The sequence below is a fragment of the Anomaloglossus baeobatrachus genome, chromosome 6 (genome assembly GCF_048569485.1).
Source record: "Anomaloglossus baeobatrachus isolate aAnoBae1 chromosome 6, aAnoBae1.hap1, whole genome shotgun sequence".
NCBI classification, from domain to species: domain Eukaryota; kingdom Metazoa; phylum Chordata; class Amphibia; order Anura; family Aromobatidae; genus Anomaloglossus; species Anomaloglossus baeobatrachus.
In genome coordinates this window covers 524556315-524575946 of record NC_134358.1, presented here as the reverse complement: position 1 = coordinate 524575946, position 19632 = coordinate 524556315, and the positions used below count along the sequence as shown (strand labels likewise).

The following is a 19632-nucleotide window of genomic DNA, read 5'->3' as shown; positions in this document are numbered from 1 at the left end:
TGTATAGGAGGTTGTTGGTAGGTGTCAAACACAGCGATGTGTCCTGCCCAGCAGAACATCAACTTTGAAGAAAATGGACCAGAACAGTGTGTAACGATCAGCGATTTCACAGCAGGGGCCAGGTCGCTGCTTAGTGTCACACATAACGAGATCGCTGGTGAGACCCCTATTACGTCACAAAACCTGTGACTCAGCAGTGATCTCGCAAACGATCTTGTTATATGAGAAGTACCCCTAAGGCACACCTGTGCAATAATCATGCTGTATAATCAGCATCTTGATATGCCACACCTGTGAGGTGGATGGATTATCTCCGCAAAGAAGTGATCACTAACAGATTTACACAAAATTGAAAACAGTATTTGAGAAAAAGGCCTTTTGTATAAATAGAGTCTTAGATCTTAGATCTGAGCTGATGGAAAAATCGGAGCAGAAATAAGTGTTGCATTTATATTTTTGTGTGTATATGTATGTGTCAAGAATTTTCTATTGCATAGGATTGTGCTCACAGAATAAAGGTAACTCGGAAATAGCAACCTCAAGACGTGTTTTTTTTTTTTTTTTTTTAATTTTATTATATATATTAGATCTCTACCTATGAAGAGTTAAAAAATAATAAAATTTGTCAACTTATCTGTACCCCCAAATCCTGCTACTGTCCTATAGAACTGCTCAAAAATAAACCCCCAAGCCCTCTTACAGGTATTTTGATAGAAAAAGAAAGATACTATAGCGCCTGAAATGTGACAGAAAACGGAAAAAAAAGTTGTTGGTTTTGAAGGCCCAAAATGTGCAAGTCTCTTCCCCCAAACAGTGAATCTGACCCCTTTTTTGTTTTTGTTAACATACCGTATATTCCAAGACTTTATTTCGTTAACTGAGCTATTAGGATTTTTTATTTTATGGAGAACTTGGAATTTTAATTTTTGTTATGGTGCTCATTGCACTTTAAAGATACATAGATTAGATATAGAAAGAGGGAGAGATTTTATATTATATATATTTTTGGATTTATCAACAAATCACCAAGATGTGTTCACAAGTACACGTTCAGTTTTGGAAAATAAATAAATACAAAACAGAAGCCAGACTGTTTCTAGTATTAACCCCGAAGTGCCATGCCATTTAAGCCCCTGCCTGTAATCGGCTATTTTGCTGACTGTTCTATTTTAAATACTGTGGATACTTGACATGAAAAAATTATTTTGTTGGTGCAAATTTTATTTAATAAAGGTGAATACAAAGTTTTTCTTCATTCCTTCATATGATATATATTTTGCTGTCTGAGTTCTAAGCTTCAGATTTTTCTGGTGAGTATTTCTCTCAGTAATATAGGCTGGATATGATGTCTGCGTGCATCCACGGTGCTGCGGTCTTTACTTTTTTTATTTGGCCTGTACCAGCACCGCTCTTGTACTTATTTCCTATTCATCCTCCTATTGCCTGTTTACTTTGCCCTCCCTGAGTCTGTACATGCTTCCTCCCCCCTTCCATAGTACAGCCTCCCCATCCTCCATGCTATCTCTGATAATGTGGGGAGGGAGGAGAAAAGCAGAGAGCCATCAGGAAGAGAAGCTCTTGTGAATTTGCAACATTTTTGAAAAGTAATCCGCTAGATAAGCCGGAGTTTGCATAAATGTTCAGTTTTCTCGCTCAATCTTTGGTTCAGACAAATGGAACATCTGCAAAAGATGCATCAGTATTAGGATAGATGCAAATAAAAAAAGTGCCAAAGGGTACCATTTACTATAATGGGGTCCAGTTAGTTTTCGTTCCAAACATCCCGTGATTTTTTTTTTTTTTTTCTTTGTAAGTTGTGTCAAAAATGACACTTGCTGCATAGCCTCTTAAACTACTTGCATATATCTGCTACAAAAGGGCAGAATATATTTAGTGACCATTTTAAAAGGTTTTTACCCTTTTACGACATATGACTTAGTTTCGTCAGACGTTGGGCCCCTGACTCACACTAATCCCACATCTGTCCTAGCAGACGATGGCTGATAGACATAAAAAAGTGACTTGTGTGAAGGTGACACAGCCTTTGTGACTACTGGGCTGCATACAAATGGCCCTTGTAGAGGTTCCTGTAGCTTATTACTCATAGGCTACATACCCACAATGAGCTTTTGATGAGGAAGTTTAGCACCATTTCTGCTCCTGTTATAGGAATTAGGTTTTTTTTTTATATTTCATTTTTTATCTTTTTGGTCTCATGCTTTTAACCTCTTCACGACACATGACATACTGGGTACGTCATAGATCGTGACAGGTTAATCCCTGCTTGCTGCACATGTCAGCTGATTTGAGCAGCTGACATGTGCGGCTATCAAGCACAAGTGTATTGGTTACCCACTTGTGCCTGTTAACCCCTTACAGCGCGCTGTACATGCTGGCCGCGGTAAGTATTCACTTACCCGGCTCCATCTGAAGTCATGTGATGTGATCAAGTGGATCTGATGGTTGCCATGGTAGCACAGGTTCATGTGGTGACTCCTGTAGCTATCAAGGGTCAGTTCCTCTTACAGCCAGCAGAGGGCCCTGTGATAGGGGAGCAATGCAACTCTGATCTACAAGAAAGAATGAGCGATCAGACTGCTGATCCTTATAGTCCCCTAGGGGGTCTAGTAAAATGAAAAAAAAAGTGAAAAAAAAGTTTAAAAAAAAATAAAACTTAAGTTCAAATCAACCCCCTTACGCCCCATTGAAAATTAAAGGGTTAAAAAAATACATTTGGTATCGCTGCGTTCAGAAATGCCTGATTTTTTTTCTAAAAATATTAAATCAATCTGATCGGTAAGCGACGTAGCGGAAAAAAAATCCGAATGCCAAGATTACGTTTTTAGGTCGCCATGAATTTTGTGTAAAATGCGATAACAGGCGATTAAAACGGTGCTTCTGCGCAAAATGGTACTGTTAAAAACGTCAGCGCAAGACGCAAATAGCAAGCAGTCACTGAGCCATAGATCCCGAAAAATGAGAACACTTTGGATCATGGAAAATGGTGCAAAAAAGACGCCATTTTTTTGGACAAATTTCTATTTTTTTTTTTTTTTTAAACTTTTTAGATGAAAGTAAAGGTATGTTTGGTGTCTACGAACTCACACTGACGTGAGGCATCACACCAACACAAGTTTTAACATATATTGAACAGTGTGAATAAACTATCCCAAAAACAATAGTGTAATCACGCTTTTTTTTTTTTTTTTTGCACTTTGAATTTGTTTGCCGTTTTCCAGTACACTTTATGGTAAAACTTAAACCTGCAAAAAATAAGGCAGATTAATGGAAAAATATAGTTACGGCTCTTGGAAAAAGGGGAGCAAAAAAAAAATAAATGGAAAATTGCCCAGGGGTAAAGGGGTTAAAATAAAGCTGCTTTTTGTTTTTTTTAAACTGGTGTTTGACAAAACCTTAACATTCTTAGGTGTGGATTACGTGTTTTATTTATTTATTTATTTAATTATTTTTTTTTTTTTTTTTTTATGCCCTTCCATCTCGGAAATGCCCTAGCGGATGTGCTTTTTTCTGTGAATTGTTTTGCACTTAATACAAGTCTGCGGAACATGGGCACAGAAAACTGCACACCCGCGGAAAAAATTGACATGCTGATTATTGGAAAAACGCACCTTGGGTCATTTTATGCAGCGTGAAAAAGCACATTGGGCAGGATTTTTATAAATCCCGGCCACTTTGCTGGAATGGTAAGACTGCGTTTTAAATGTAGCGAAAATAAGTTCTCACCAAAAGCTGCTGGTGGGAACGTAGCCTCCCAGGTTTTCCCGTTCGGTTATGGTGACTTGATTGCCTTGCCTCATACCTGCACAGATACATTGTCAAATTGATCAATTATTAGAAACCTGTCGGCACGGGGTCACCTTCCGCTTCTAACCACTGCAGAGCTCACCCGTATGCTGTATGCTTGGCATAAAAGGGAACCATTGAAAGGATAGGAAAGCAACTAGGTACTCAGTTTCTACCCCACTGGAATATTCTGTTCATTTTTTGTAACTTTTTTATTTTTTTTTATTTTTTTTACCAACAGACAAAATGATCAGCAGAAAGTTGCAGTCGCATCTAATCCATTTAATCTTACATACCGTATTTTCCGGCGTATAAGACGACCCGCAACTTTTCCAGATAAAATATAGTTTGGGATCTATCGTATATACTCGAGTGTAAGCCGACCCAAGTAATGTGCCCATCGTTTAGTGAAATTCCCTGCTATAATGTCCCGTGCAGTAATGAACCCATTGTTTAATAATGTTGTCCTGCTGTAATGTGCCCTGCTGTAATGTCCTTTGCAGTAATGTCTCCATTGTTTTAATAACATGCTCCTGCTTGTTCCCTTCTTTCCCCTATCATGCAGTTGTTTACAAACACTAAAAGATATTCTCACCTCTCCTCCGTGCCCGCGGAGCCTCCAGCTGCTTTTTGCAGTCCGCACACAGACCCCTCCGTGATAGCGTGAACGGATCGGCCGCTGCAGGATGTCATCATGGCTTTACTGCAGTTGAATGCTTTGTGGCGCTGTAAAGCCATGACGACATCCTGCAGCGCACGTTATCACAGAGGAGTCTGTGTCTGCGGTCTGGAAGAAGCAGCTGGAGGCAGCGCGGGCACGGAGGAGAGGTGAGAATATCTTTTATTGTGTGTAAAGCCATGACGGCACCGTGCACCGCCATATAAGACAACCCCTAACTTCTGAGAAGATTTTCAGGGGTTAAAAAGTCGTCTTAGGCTATGTGCCCACGCTACAGGATTTACCGCGGATTTACCGCGGATTTACCGCGGATTTGCCGAAAATCTGCAGCAGCAGCACTTCCAAGCCATTTCAATGGCATTTTGGAAATGCTGTGCCCATGCTGCGGATTTTTCCGCGGCGGATTTGCCGCGGATTTTGATCCGGAAAAATCTGCAGCATGTCAATTGTTTGGTGCAGATTTGGTGCGGATTTTTGGCTTTGAATGGGGAAAAAAAAAAAAAAAATCCGTGGCAAATCCGCGGGTGCGGATTTGCCGCGAAAGTCGCGGATTTTCAGGCAAAAAAATCCGCAGGGACATTCTAGCGTGGGCACATAGCCTTATACGCCGGAAAATACGGTAGTTTATATTGTTTAAATTACTACATCACGTGGAAATTTGCTCCAAGCATCTGCTACTCTTTCAGTGAAATATTTCCTAAATGTGCTTCTCGTCCCTTCACCAACACATTTCCGGTTGCAGCCCGTTGATCTCACTTTTTATTTGTTCGTGAACACTTTATTCCTGAAGTCCGGGACTTCGATACTGATGATCAAGTGAATATGGATGAGGTATTATTTTCGGCAGCGCCCACTATACAATGTATGGAGCTGCTGGGTTCTGCCCGGTACGTTTTTCACATCTGGCGTCCACTGCCATGGCAGATAGCATCTGATTGGTGGTGATACCAGACGTCACCATCGCTCCCCTTCTTCTCCGCTGATCTGATGTTGCTCCCCTGATTATATCGTATCATAACCCCAATAAATGTTCCTAGATTATTCAGCTGTTGCTGTCACGTCTGCAGAGAAAGGAAAATCATCTGCACATAGATTAGGAGAAGTAGGAAGCTGATGTTCTGGTAGACCGCGCTGCTATGAGAGTAGTAGATCCACGTGTGGCAATGCTTCAGGTAGCTTTTATTTACGTAGTTTAGGCTCATACCGAACCCTTTCTCAAAACTGAACTTATGAGTTGGGACTCCGGACAATCGTCCATACAGAATAGGCTGGCTGTTTCTGGATGCGTGATTGTCTGGTGTCTCAACTCCTTGGTTAAGTTGATTTTTGATAGAGGGTTTGGTACAGGCCTGAAACGCGTAAACAAAGCTCCTTGAACGATTAACACACGTGGAACTATTTCCTTCGTAGCTGCACGAGGCGTTTTCATGACAGCCAGGGGTCTGCTGAAGACCCCTGTGCCTGTCATCACAATCTTATAAACGGGCCGGTGTTCATAGGACATTGTTTTTTTTGCTCTATAGAGCAGCGCTGATGCTCTGTACAGCAATAGTGATCGGATTATCACAGCTTCAAGTCACATACCTTGTATCAAGATCGTTTTGGAAGATGATTATTTTTTATCTTTTACCCATTTGCTTTTGTTCTCTGATTTTGATACTTTCCACATCTTTCTGATATTTTGGGCTTTAACCCACTAACGATACGCCTTTTAATAGCCGGAGTTAAGCGGCCTTATTCCATAGCGCCGCTTTTTAATAGCGCTCAGGAATAAGGGTATAGCGCCCACCAGAGTCGAAAAATTTCTAGGGTCTCGGCTATCGGGAGTAGCTGAGACCGCGGAGCTCACGATCTGACATTTTTTTCCGGTTTCTGGTCACGTGATCCCCATTATACATCACCCTATATTAGTGATCATGTGAAAGTAAAACACATTGCCGATAAAGAATGATTTCTCTCCTATCTGACATGATCAGATATGTCAAATGGGATAGAAGTGTCCTCTGCTGCCAAAGTTCACCCCCCCCCCCCCCTGCTGAGTCCCCCGCTGCCCCTCCTTCTCCTTCTCCTCCTCTTCTTCTGTAAAAAATGGCAGGCACATGAAGAGAGAGCCGGTGATGTCATTGAGGATACTGCCCTCTGTGTGACCCGGGAAGTGTGCCTGCAGCAATCTCACTGAGGTCACTGCAGGCACACTCCTCACATGGAATGCATGCACTTCCAGGACATGGGGCATGTGCCCCCATATGCTGGAAGACTGAATTCTCGTGGGACCTCCAAAATGTATTGCGGCAGCCAGGATTGGGATTTTTTTTTTTTAAATAAATTGGTGAAAGTGGGAATGTGTTGGATTATTTTTTAAAATAATTTTTTTTTTGTCTTATGTTTTTATCACTCATTGGCTTAGTAATGTCCGGTATGTGATAGACGCTTCAACATTTAGAACCCCTGGGCTTGATGCCAGCTGACATTACACAGCAGGCATCAACTCCTTACATTACCCTGGATGAGCGCCACTTCTGGAGTGGCTGCAGCCTACTACACCCGGAGAATTCCAGACCCCAGCCGTCTGTTTCACCCTGTCTTGTAGTCCATTTGGGGGGGGGGGGGGGGGCACACCACTTTGTTTTGTTTTTTTAAGTTACAATAAAAAAAAAAAAATAATAACCCAGCATGGGGTGCACTCTGTTTTGGATTACCAGCCAAGGTAAAGCTGCCATCTGTGGTACGTAGGCTGCAGCGGTCTGCTTTACCCTAACTGGCTATCAAAAATGGGGGAAAATCTCCACTTGCACAGCTGTCTGAATTAATAAAAAATGTTTTTTTCCCATATAAAAAAAAGTGAACAAAAATAGAGATGCGACTCATCTACCCCAAACGGTAATAAAAGTGTACCAATAAAAACTAGAGCTTATCCAGCACAAGACTTTATACAACTAGCGGCCGAAAAATAAGTTGTGGCTCTTAGAGTAAGCTGATAAACCGATAGTTTTTTGTTTTTTTTTATATTTCCCAATTTTAAAAAACTATGTGTAAAGTTGGGGTTATATTTAACTCAGATCTCTCCTTCACTGCCTACATCCGATCACTCACCCATGTCATCTCCACGTCAAAAACATCTGTACAATTCAACCTTTTCTGCAAAGAACTGTCGCTCTAATTGTCAGCTGGACTATTGGAACGCTCTGCTAATCAGTCTCCTTCCTACAAAGCTCTCCCCTCCCAATTTATTCTGAAAGCCGCAGCCAGGATCATATTTCTTTTCAACCGCTACACCGATGCCTCCACCTTGTTCCAGCCATTGCACTGGTTGCCCATTTGCTACAGATTCCAATATACCGTATTTTTCGCTTTATAAGATGCACCGGATTATAGGACGCACCCCAAATTTAGAGAGAAAAAAGGTAAAAAAATAAAATAAAAATAGGGTCAGTCTTATACTCTGGTGTTGTCTTAGTGTTGTCTTACCGGAGGGGGGGCAGCAGTGGTGGTGAAGCGGGTCACAGGAGGCAGAGGTTCTGCTGTCAGGTGCGGTGGCGTCATTGGCGGCAGGTGCGGCGGCGTCATTGGAGGCAGGTGCGGCGGTGTCATTGGCGGCAGGTGCGGCGGCGTCATTGGCGGCAGGTGCGGCGGCGTCATTGGCGGCAGGTGCGGCGGCGTCCATGGAGGCAGACGCGGCGGCGGCGTCTGTGGCGGCATGTGCGGCGGATCAGTAGTGGTAGCAACGGCGGGTGAGTGGTGCAGCAGAACGGTGCGGTGAGTGTCCCAGTGTGTCCGCGGTTCCGGTTCAAATGATAGCGCCCGGAGCGGCGCATACACAGATAAAGCTCTCATCCAAGGGCGCCATCTTCGCACGCGCTGTCTCCTGGCGCCACCATTGGAAACTGGGACTGTGGACGCACTGGGAAACCTGCCACACAGCCACCCACCCGCACAGAGAGGCAGCCGGCACCGACAGGCACCCGGCTGCCGCCCGCACGCACGCAGCCATAGGCACTCGGCCATCCAAACGCACCAGATCGCCGCACAGACAGGCCCCCCAGGTAAAGCAATATTTGGATTTTTAGACTCGCCCCTCATTTTCTTCCTAAATTTTTAGGAGGAAAAGCGTGTCTTATAATCCGAAAAATATGGTAAACGTATCATTCTTGCCCACAAAGCTCTCCACAGTCATGCACCGTCCTACATCTCCTTCCTCATCTCTGTCAATCTACCCGTGCCCTCTGTTCGCTTTAATGACCTGAGACTGACATCCTCAATAATCCGAACTACCCCCCCCCCACCCCCCACTCCTATCTCTAAGACTTCTTCTCGAAATGCGCCAATTTTCTGGAACGCTCTATCTAGAACAATTCGCTTAATTCATAAAACCCACAGTTTTAAGCGCTCCCTAAAGATACATTTTAAAAAAAATTCAAATCTGATCCCTTGTATCATCTGTATACACTCCCCATGCACTTAATAGCACTCTGTATCTGTACACATATTGACTGATGACCAGTTCGTGCTGCATTATGTGAATTCCCTATTTATTATATTGATGGCCGGACCATACTATAAAATCACTTTTTACCATTTACCTTCTGTGCCTCCCCTATTTCCTCATATTCCTTCCATAGCTTGTGAGCAGGTACCTTACTCCTCTTGGTTCTTGTTGAATCGTGTTACTCTCTAATATATTGTCTGTAGAGCAAATGAAAAGATTTTCTTCATCTCGCTTGTTTTTTTTCTTATTTTTATATAGTGAAGGGATTCATTCAAAACTGAAACTTGTCCATTAAAAATCAAACCTTTCATACAGCTATGTTGATGGTAAAATATAAATCGGTCTCTCCAAGGGGTTTGAGTTCTCGAAGAGTTTGTCTAAATTGGCAACCGTCACATATTTCAGGATGCAGCCAATTGCTGGTACATTTCAATCAGATGACTGAACAAACTGCGTTATACATGGACGTCTAAGTGACGTTAGAAGAGGTTTCAGTCTGACTGAGGAGCAGTATTGGGAACCAGCAAAATGGATTTCCTCACTCGGCCCCAAAAGGTTTTGAACTGGGCACAGAGCAGGGCTGACGCAGAACTCAAAAAAACATTCTGATCAGTCTACTAATGTTGTTTGGCCCTTGCCCTTTTCCGGGCCCTTGCCCTTTTCCGGGCCCTTGCCCGTTTCCGGGCCCCTGACAGCTTTATAGCAGGACACTGAGCTTGAAGCAGGAGAGAAAGAACTGGCCGAGCAGAAGGACGCTGCTATTTTCATCCTCCTGAAACATTTAGGAACAGTCTGAATCCTACAGTTTTGGGCTTCATAACTAAAATGGAATTTGTTTTGTAAATGTAATCGTTTTTGTATCAGCTGGTAAAACAAGTGCCGGTCGGCAATGTAGTAGCTCAGTTTGTTTTCATTAACTTAGTTAAATGTTGCTACTATTGTAAATTTATTTTTGTATATTCATCTTCCTTCCTCTTTCATTGTCTGAAAAAAAACCATGTTGGCAAATGTTTATATATGGCTGGGGCCACACGGGGATCTACTGCGATCCTTGCATGACACTCTGCTCATGCTTGCAGCACAGTGGGAGCCGAGTGTCATGCGAGTGTCCCTGCGACTGAGGTCCGATTGTGTGAGCGGACCTCAGCTGCGGGGGGCAGGCCGCTGCGGAGGAGGAGAGGGCCGGCACTGAGGAGGGGAGGGAGGGAGGGATTTCTCCCCCTCTCTCCTCCTTAGCCGGCTATTGGGATTCTCGCCCTGCACTCGTGGTACACCGGAGTACTGAGTGCAGTGCGATTTCGCTCTCGCCCCATACACTTGGATGGGTGCGAGAGAAATGAGTCTCGCATTACAGTTGCAGCATGCTGCGATTGTTTTCTTGGTCCGATTAGGGCTGAGAAATGAATCGCTCATGTGCGCTGACAAACAGGCTAGAATTGGTACGAGTGGAATGCGATGTTTTATCGCACTCCACTCGCATCGTTTTTCTCGTCGTGTGGTTTAGGCCTTATTCTACAAGGTGTAACCAATGACTAAAAAATCAACCTCTGTCCGAGAAATCTTTTGGTCAATTTACTGCCCAACGCAATTGGGTTTTTAATTTATCGTAGTTGTTTGCTTTTTTTAGTAATGGGATACAGACTGGTCCTGGATATACAAATGTGTTAGTGCTCGGTATTTGATCTGTGGGTTACCCTGCCCATCGGCTACTGACTGCTCTCTGCCTATTACAGCACATAGAAAGCGGTCAGGGGTGGTCTGGAGGGCTTGTTTAGGACCCAGTGCTGCAACTAAGAGCTTCGAGGCTTGGCTTCTCACAGGCAGGAGGAGGGTTTGGCACAGGCTACGAGGCTTATTACTAGTCCGATACCAGTAGTCTTAATCTATGAGCATGGTCAAGTACGTAAAAGCGATTCCACAAATATACATCCGTTCTCTGCACAGGCTTGCATGCATTTTTTTTATTTATTTATAGAGAAGTTTGTGCTGCAGAGCTGTTCTTCTGTGGCTGGGGCAGGTGGACTTTTCGGATTACTTAACCGGCTGCTCTGTAATGCTGTAAATACAACTTTTAAAGCTGTTCTTATATATTTTTGAAACCTTTTTGATTTTAAGTAATTGCTGCTGTGGAGGTTTGAGAGATGCATTTTAGCATGTCACGTTCTTTAGATGCTGCTTAGGGGCAATATTATTGTTCTTATTGTTTGTTTTACATTTATTATCTGAAGTGGTACCACCACAAGTACAGCGCACATGACCGCTGCAGGCAATAAAGATTCTGGCGGCTTGTGCCACCTACACTGAAATCATTACTGTAATCTTTGATTGGCTGCAGTGCTCATATGGGAGAGTCTTGAGATATCACTGTTGTAATGTGTAAAGAAAGACTGGGTGGCAGCAAAGAAGCATCGCTGGACCTGGGGAGGGTGAGTATGGGTGTTTCCCCCCCCCAATCTATGCAGTCGTCCTATGGGGAATTAGGTTAAATACAGACTCCCAATTAATACAGAGCAGGTTGTGGTAGTTTGGCATGTAACTAAGCTTGTGTATAAGACTGTGTATGAGCTGGGGGAAATAAATACATAGCGCTCATACTATAAAGTACAATTTAATGGCTATCTTAAGAGCTTAGCTGGTCTAAAGTATAATCTGCAGTTCCATATTCTGTACTGTAAATGCAGACCCCACACCAGCCTTCGCTCGCCTCTTCTCTGGTGGTGAGTTGGGTGGTGGTCTCGGGAGTTTCATTGTATTGTTTGCGTTGCTTTTGAGACTTTCTGTAGGAATGAATGGCGCTGATATTTGGACTAACGAGTTTTGCTTTGTTTCTAGGGACCAGTTTTTCTCCACAAGAAAATTCACATAACCACAGTGCTCTTCATAGCTCAAATTCACATTCTTCTACTCCAAGCAAGACGAGTGATTCTGTAAGTTACAGTTATTAGTAATGGCGAATGCTTTATTTCTGCTGTTTTGGATGTAGAATTGCAGTTTCACTGTCATTTTGTGCATCAAAAGTTATGCAAAATTTGTTTTGTCATTTAACTCCCTGATAATTAATTATATATATATATATATATATATATATATATATATATATATATATATATATATATATATATATATATATATATACCGTATTTTTCGCTTTATAAGACGCACTTTTGTTCCCCCAAATTTTGGGGGAAAGTAGGGGGTGCGTCTTATAAGCCGAATATACGGGGGGGGGTGTGTATATGTATGTATGTATATATATATAATGTACACTGCAGCGTCCAGGGGAGGTGGGGGCAGCAGCTCTGGAGCACAGGGGAACGCTGCGGCTGCAGCCTTTGATCTCCTGCACCCGCTCATATAATATGCACAGCCGCTGTCCATCTCCAATGGTGCTGAAATCGCACGCAGTGAGGGGCTGGGGCAGCGGTGCATATATGAGCCTGCGTCCCAGTGTGATCGCACATGCCCACCCCCTGTGTTAGATTTGGCCCCCAGGCTGCTGCTCATTCTAAAATAAAAAAGCTTTACTTACCCCTGCAGCGTTTCTCCCTGTGTCCCTGCTTCCAGTGTGATCAGGCAGAGAGCTCAGCCTGCTGTGCCGATCACATGACCGCACTGAGAACCAGGAAGTGGAAGAACAGAAGCACGGAGCCAGACAGGAGGGAGATAAACGCTGGAGGAGATAAGGAAAGAGGGTTTTATTTTACTTTGGGCAGCAGCCTAGGGGCCATATCTGACACAGGGGGACTTGTGCGATCTATAGGGGCCATGGGCAGCACTATGGGGGCGATATCTGACACAGGGGGACTTGTGCGATCTATATAGGGGCCATGGGCAGCACTATGGGGGAGATATCTAACACAGGGGGACTTGTGCGATCTATAGGGACCATGGGCAGCACTATGGGGGCGATATCTAACACAGGGGGACTTGTGCGATCTATATAGGGGCCATGGGCAGCACTATGGGGGCGATATCTGACACAGGGGGACTTGTGCGATCTATAGGGGCCATGGGCAGCAGCATGGGGGCGATATCTGACACAGGGGGACTTGTGCGATCTATATAGGGGCCATGGGCAGCACTATGGGGGAGATATCTAACACAGGGGGACTTGTGCGATCTATAGGGACCATGGGCAGCACTATGGGGGAGATATCTAACACAGGGGGACTTGTGCGATCTATATAGGGGCCATGGGCAGCACTATGGGGGCGATATCTAACACAGGGGGACTTGTGCGATCTATAGGGACCATGGGCAGCACTATGGGGGCGATATATAACACAGGGGGACTTGTGCGATCTATATAGGAGCCATGGGCAGCACTATGGGGGCGATATCTAACACAGGGGGACTTGTGCGATCTATAGGGGCCATGGGCAGCACTATGGGGGCGATATCTAACACAGGGGGACTTGTGCGATCTATAGGGGCCATGGGCAGCAGCATGGGGGCGTTATCTAACAGGGGAACGTGTGCAATCTATAGGGGACCATAGGCAGCACAGGGGAACGTGTGCCATCACAAGGGGGCTATATTCAATATAAGGGGGCCATATCCAGATTAACGGGGCTAATTTTAGGATGGGGGGCTATGAGGGACATATACCCTATATGATTTGTTAGAGGGACACTGGCATTATAAGATGGACCCCAGTTAACATTAAAAAAAAAAAATTCTCTTTCTTTTTCGCTCCTAATTGGGAGACCCAGACAGTGGGTGTATAGCTACTGCCTCTGGAGGCCGCACAAAGAACTACACTTAAAAGTGTAAGGCCCCTCCCCTTCTGGCTATACACCCTCCCGTAGGAGTACGGATTCCTCAGTTTTAGCTTTGTGCGAAGGAGGTCAGACACGCACGCATAGCTCCATTGTTTTTAGTCAGCAGCAGCTGCTGACTATGTCGGATGGAAGAAAAGAGGGCCCATACAGGGCTCCCAGCATGCTCCCTTCTCACCCCACTATATGTCGGAGGTGTTTGTAAGGTTGAGGTACCCATTGCGGGTACGGCGGCAGGAGCCCACATGCTGATTCCTTCCCCATCCCTTTTTACAGGGCTCTGGGTGAAGTGGGATTTACTGGTCTCCAGGCACTGAGACCGTGCTCCATCTACAGCCCCTGGAGAAGATGCTGGATGGAGCGGAGTACATCAGGGACATGGCCCTGCTTCCTCAAGGTACTCTGTGTCCCCGTGCATTTGGCGCTCACACCGCAGCATGCTGGGTGTTGTAGTGCGCCGGGGGACATCAGCGCTGCGGCGCTTGTGCCATGGCCTCATTCAGCTTCGCTGAAGCAGGCACACTATTGGGACACGGTCGCGCCGGCCGCTGGGACTGCGGCGCGGCTGGCACTTGTGGTGCGCCGGGGACTTCAGCGCGGGCCGCGCTTTTACGGCGGCCGCGCTGATAACTCGAGTCCCCGGCTTTTGCGGCCTGCTTCCGTTCGTTCCCGCCCCCAGACCTGCCAGTCAGGAGAGGGGCGGGACGCTGGTCAGTGCATCAGCGCTGAGGGCTGGAGTCGTTTTTACATACTCCAGCCCTCACAGTAGGCACAGAGGGGACACTGTTTCCCGCACTTTTGTTTAGGAACTCCCACGGACCGCCCCTCTCCACAGACGCCGGCAGCCATTCCTGCTGACACGCTGAGCTGCAGAGGGGAGCCGGGGAGACCCAGACAAGGAATTCTGCGCCTCTTACCCGCTATTCAGCGGGCGGTAAGCAGCCCTCAGGGCTCACCCCTCTTGTGCCAGTAGTATTATTAGTATTTTGTTCCTGCAAATACTTTGTACTGCATAGCGCTGGTCGCCCTTTTGGCTATAGACTCTCTCACATTGCAGAGAGCCAACAGCATGTCGTCCATAAAACGCAAGGGTGCCAAGGCACAGACATTATATGCTTCCTGCACCGCATGTGGGACTTTTCTACCGGCAGGCTCCACTGACCCCCATTGTGTGCAGTGCTCGGCCCCTGCGGCGCTTGCACAGTCGGGACCTCTGCTGGACGTGACCCAGGGTGTACCACCTGTGAATGCTGTCCAGGTGACAGGAACTGAGTTTGCAGCTTTTGCTGACAGAATGTCTCTCACTATGTCACAAATTCTTGACACATTGCGAGCTAGGCCTGTACTTCAGGCCACGGACACTGTGCAATCATTGCCCCCTGGTCCCCCTCAGCTGAATTACCTCCAAGCTCCGGGACGGGCACATACACCTCAGGGTGAAGACTCTGACTCGGACGATGGCCCCGGGCAGCCTAAGCGGGCTCGCTATGAGGGACCTTCACATTCATCTCAATGGTCAGGATCCCAGCAAGATGAATCTATGGGTGATGAGGCGGACGTAACTGATCAAGATTCTGATCCTGGGACCGCTCTCAATCTAGATACACCAGATGGTGACGCCATAGTTAATGATCTTGTAGCGTCCATCAATAAGATGTTAAATATTTCCCCACCAGCTCCTCTTGTAGAGGAGTCAGCTTCGCAGCACGAGAGAATCCATTTCAGATATCCTAAGCGTACATTAAGCACTTTTCTGGACCACGCTGACTTTAGAGACGCAATCCAGAAACCCCACGCTTATCCGGAAAGGCGTTTTTCTAAACGGCTTAAAGATACACGCTATCCTTTTCCCCCTGAGGTGGTCAAGGGTTGGACCCAGTGTCCAAAAGTGGATCCTCCAATTTCCAGGCTTGCAGCTAGATCTTTGGTTGCAGTTGAAGATGGAGCGGCACTTAAAGATGCCACTGACAGGCAGATGGAGCTCTGGCTGAAATCCATCTATGATGCGATTGGAGCGTCGTTAGCGCCATCTTTTGCTGCTGTATGGGCACTCCAAGCTATCTCAGCCGGGCTTGTGCAAGTCGACTCAGTCACACGTGCATTTGCCCCGCAGGTAGCACCATTGACCTCGCAAATGGCGGCATTCGCGTCGTACGCAATTAATGCTGTTCTTGACGCTACAAGCCGCACGGCAGTGGCGTCAGCCAACTCCGTTGTTTTGCGTAGGGCCCTGTGGTTGAGACATTGGAAAGCAGATTCTCATTCCAAGAAGTGCTTAACCAATTTGCCTTTTTCTCGTGACCGATTGTTTGGAGAGCGTTTGGATGAAATCATCAAACACTCCAAGGGTAAGGACTCATCCTTACCGCAACACAGACAAAACAAACCCCAACAGAGGAAGGGTCAGTCTGGTTATCGGTCCTTTCGAGGACCGGGCAGGTCCCAATTCGCCTCGTCAAAAAAGACTCAAAAAGACCAGAGACGCTCAGATTCTTGGAGGTCTCAGTCACGCCCAAAAAGGGCAGCCGGAGGAACCGTTGCCAAAACGGCGTCCTCCTGACTTGCAGTCTCCGATTCCCACACCCTCGGTCGGTGGGAGGCTTTCCCACTTTGGCGACATTTGGCTGTCACGCGTCAAAGACCGTTGGGTGAGGGATATTCTGTCTCACGGGTACAGGATAGAGTTCAGTTCTCGTCCGCCAACTCGTTTCTTCAGAACTTCTCCACCACCAGACCGAGCCGATGCTCTGTTGCAGGCGGTGGCCGCTCTAAAGGCGGAAGGAGTGGTGACCCCCGTCCCTCTGCAGGAACAAGGTCACGGTTTTTACTCCAATCTGTTTGTGGTCCCAAAAAAGGACGGATCGTATCGACCCGTCCTGGATCTAAAGTTGCTGAACAGACACGTAAAAGTCAGGAGGTTCCGGATGGAATCCCTACGCTCCGTCATAGCCTCAATGTCTCAAGGAGATTTTCTAGCATCAATAGATATCAAAGATGCGTATCTCCACGTGCCGATTGCGACAGAGCATCAGCGTTTCCTACGCTTCGTCATACACGACGAACACCTGCAGTTCGTAGCGTTACCTTTCGGTCTGGCAACAGCCCCCCGGGTCTTCACCAAAGTCATGGCAGCAGTAGTAGCTGTTCTGCACTCGCAGGGTCACTCGGTCATCCCGTATCTAGACGACCTGCTTATAAAGGCACCCTCTCAAGAGGCATGCCAACACAGTCTGAAGGTGGCACTAGACACTCTCCAGAGTTTCGGGTGGATTATCAACTTTCCAAAGTCTCATCTCACCCCGACCCAATCTCTGACTTATCTTGGCATGGAGTTTCATACTCTCTCAGCGATAGTGAAGCTTCCACTGGACAAGCAGTGTTCGCTACGGACAGGAGTACAATCTCTCCTTCAGAGCCAGTCGCACTCACTGAGGCGCCTCATGCATTTCCTAGGGAAGATGGTAGTAGCAATGGAAGCGGTCCCGTTCGCGCAGTTTCATCTGCGCCCTCTACAATGGGACATTCTACGCCAATGGGATGGGAAATCGACGTCCCTCGACAGGACTGTCTCCCTCTCTCAGACTGCCAAGGACTCTCTGCGTTGGTGGCTTCTCCCCACCTCATTGTCACAGGGAAAGTCGTTCCTTCCCCCGTCCTGGGCAGTGGTCACGACGGATGCGAGCCTATCAGGGTGGGGAGCGGTGTTTCTCCACCACAGGGCTCAGGGGACGTGGACTCAGGAAGAGTCCACTCTGCAGATCAATGTTCTGGAAATCAGAGCAATCTATCTTGCTCTGCGAGCCTTCCAACAATGGCTGGAAGGCAAGCAGATTCGGATTCAGTCGGACAATTCCACGGCGGTGGCGTACATCAACCACCAAGGGGGAACACGCAGTCGCCAAGCCTTTCAGGAAGTCCGGCGGATTTTGACGTGGGTGGAAAGCAGAGCGTCCACCATATCCGCAGTTCACATCCCAGGCGTGGAAAACTGGGAAGCAGACTTTCTCAGTCGCCAGGGCATGGACGCAGGAGAATGGTCCCTTCACCCGGACGTGTTTCAGCAGATCTGTTGCCGCTGGGGGACGCCGGACGTCGATCTGATGGCGTCACGGCACAACAACAAGGTCCCAGTTTTCATGGCACGGTCTCACGATCACCGAGCGCTGGCGGCAGACGCCTTGGTTCAGGATTGGTCGCAATTCCGACTCCCCTATGTGTTCCCACCTCTAGCATTGTTACCCAGAGTTCTCCGGAAAATCAGGTCCGACTGCCATCGAGCCATCCTCGTCGCTCCAGACTGGCCAAGAAGGTCGTGGTACCCGGATCTGTGGCATCTCACGGTAGGCCAACCGTGGGCACTACCAGACCGTCCAGATTTGCTGTCTCAAGGGCCGTTTTTCCATCTGAATTCTGCGGCCCTGAACCTGACTGTGTGGCCATTGAGTCCTGGATCCTAGCGGCCTCAGGTTTATCTCATGAAGTTGTTGCCACAATGAGACAGGCTAGAAAACCATCCTCAGCTAAGATCTATCACAGGACGTGGAAGATATTCTTAGCTTGGTGCTTGGCTCAAGGGTTTTCTCCCTGGCCATTTGCATTGCCAATTTTTCTTTCCTTCCTGCAGTCTGGGTTGGAAAAAGGTTTGTCGCTTAGCTCTCTTAAGGGTCAAGTCTCCGCGCTATCCGTATTCTTTCAGAAGCGCTTGGCACGGCTTTCTAAAGTACGCACGTTTCTCCAAGGAGTTTCTCATATCGTTCCTCCTTACAGACGGCCATTGGAACCCTGGGATCTGAACAAGGTTCTCATTGCTCTCCAGAAGCCGCCTTTCGAGCCTTTGAAAGAGGTTTCCCTTTCTCGGCTTTCACAAAAAGTAGTTTTTCTTGTGGCGGTCACGTCTCTTCGAAGAGTGTCCGAGCTAGCGGCGTTATCTTGCAAATCTCCCTTCCTGGTGTTTCACCAAGACAAGGTAGTACTGCGTCCAATTCCAGAGTTTTCTCCCAAGGTGGTTTCTTCCTTTCATCTCAATCAGGATATCACTTTGCCATCTTTGTGTCCGCATCCAGTTCACCAATTTGAAAAGGGTTTACATCTGTTGGACCTGGTGAGAGCACTCAGGATTTACATTTCTCGCACGGCGTCTCTACGCCGTTCTGATGCGCTCTTTGTCCTAGTCGCTGGTCAGCATAAGGGATCGCAAGCTTCCAAATCCACCCTGGCGCGGTGGATCAAGGAACCAATTCTTCACACATACCGTTCTGCTGGGCTTCCGATTCCATCTGGACTGAAGGCCCATTCTACCAGAGCCGTGGGTGCGTCCTGGGCATTGCGGCATCAGGCTACGGCTCAGCAAGTGTGCCAGGCGGCTACCTGGTCGAGTCTGCACACGTTTACCAAACACTATCAAGTGCATACCTACGCTTCGGCAGATGCCAGCCTAGGTAGACAGGTCCTTCAGGCGGCGGTGGCCCACCTGTAGGAAAGGGCTGTCTGACAGCCCGTTCATGTGGTATCTTTTTACCCACCCAGGGACTGCTTTTGGACGTCCCACTGTCTGGGTCTCCCAATTAGGAGCGAAAAAGAAGGGAATTTTGTTTACTTACCGTAAATTCCTTTTCTTCTAGCTCCAATTGGGAGACCCAGCACCCGCCCTATTTGTTCTTAGGGTTTCGTTTTTCGGGTGCACATGTTGTTCATGTTGTTTCTTAAGTTCTCCGATCTTGTTATCGGATTGAATTTGTTTTTGAAACTGTTATTGGCTTTCCTCCTTCTTGCTTTGGTACTAAAACTGAGGAATCCGTACTCCTACGGGAGGGTGTATAGCCAGAAGGGGAGGGGCCTTACACTTTTAAGTGTAGTTCTTTGTGCGGCCTCCAGAGGCAGTAGCT

The 19632-nt window shown here is 46.9% G+C and overlaps 1 protein-coding gene across 2 annotated transcripts in view; it reads left to right on the top strand.

Annotated features, from left to right (window-relative positions):
• Window positions 1–19632, top strand: part of WAC (WW domain containing adaptor with coiled-coil) — a 171014-nt gene that overhangs the window by 42056 nt on the left and 109326 nt on the right. For both annotated transcript variants that reach the window (XM_075315521.1, XM_075315520.1), the window contains exon 4: window positions 11802–11896. In XM_075315521.1, coding sequence (XP_075171636.1) covers window positions 11802–11896 — 95 coding nt within the window. The remainder of the gene's footprint in view (window positions 1–11801; window positions 11897–19632) is intronic.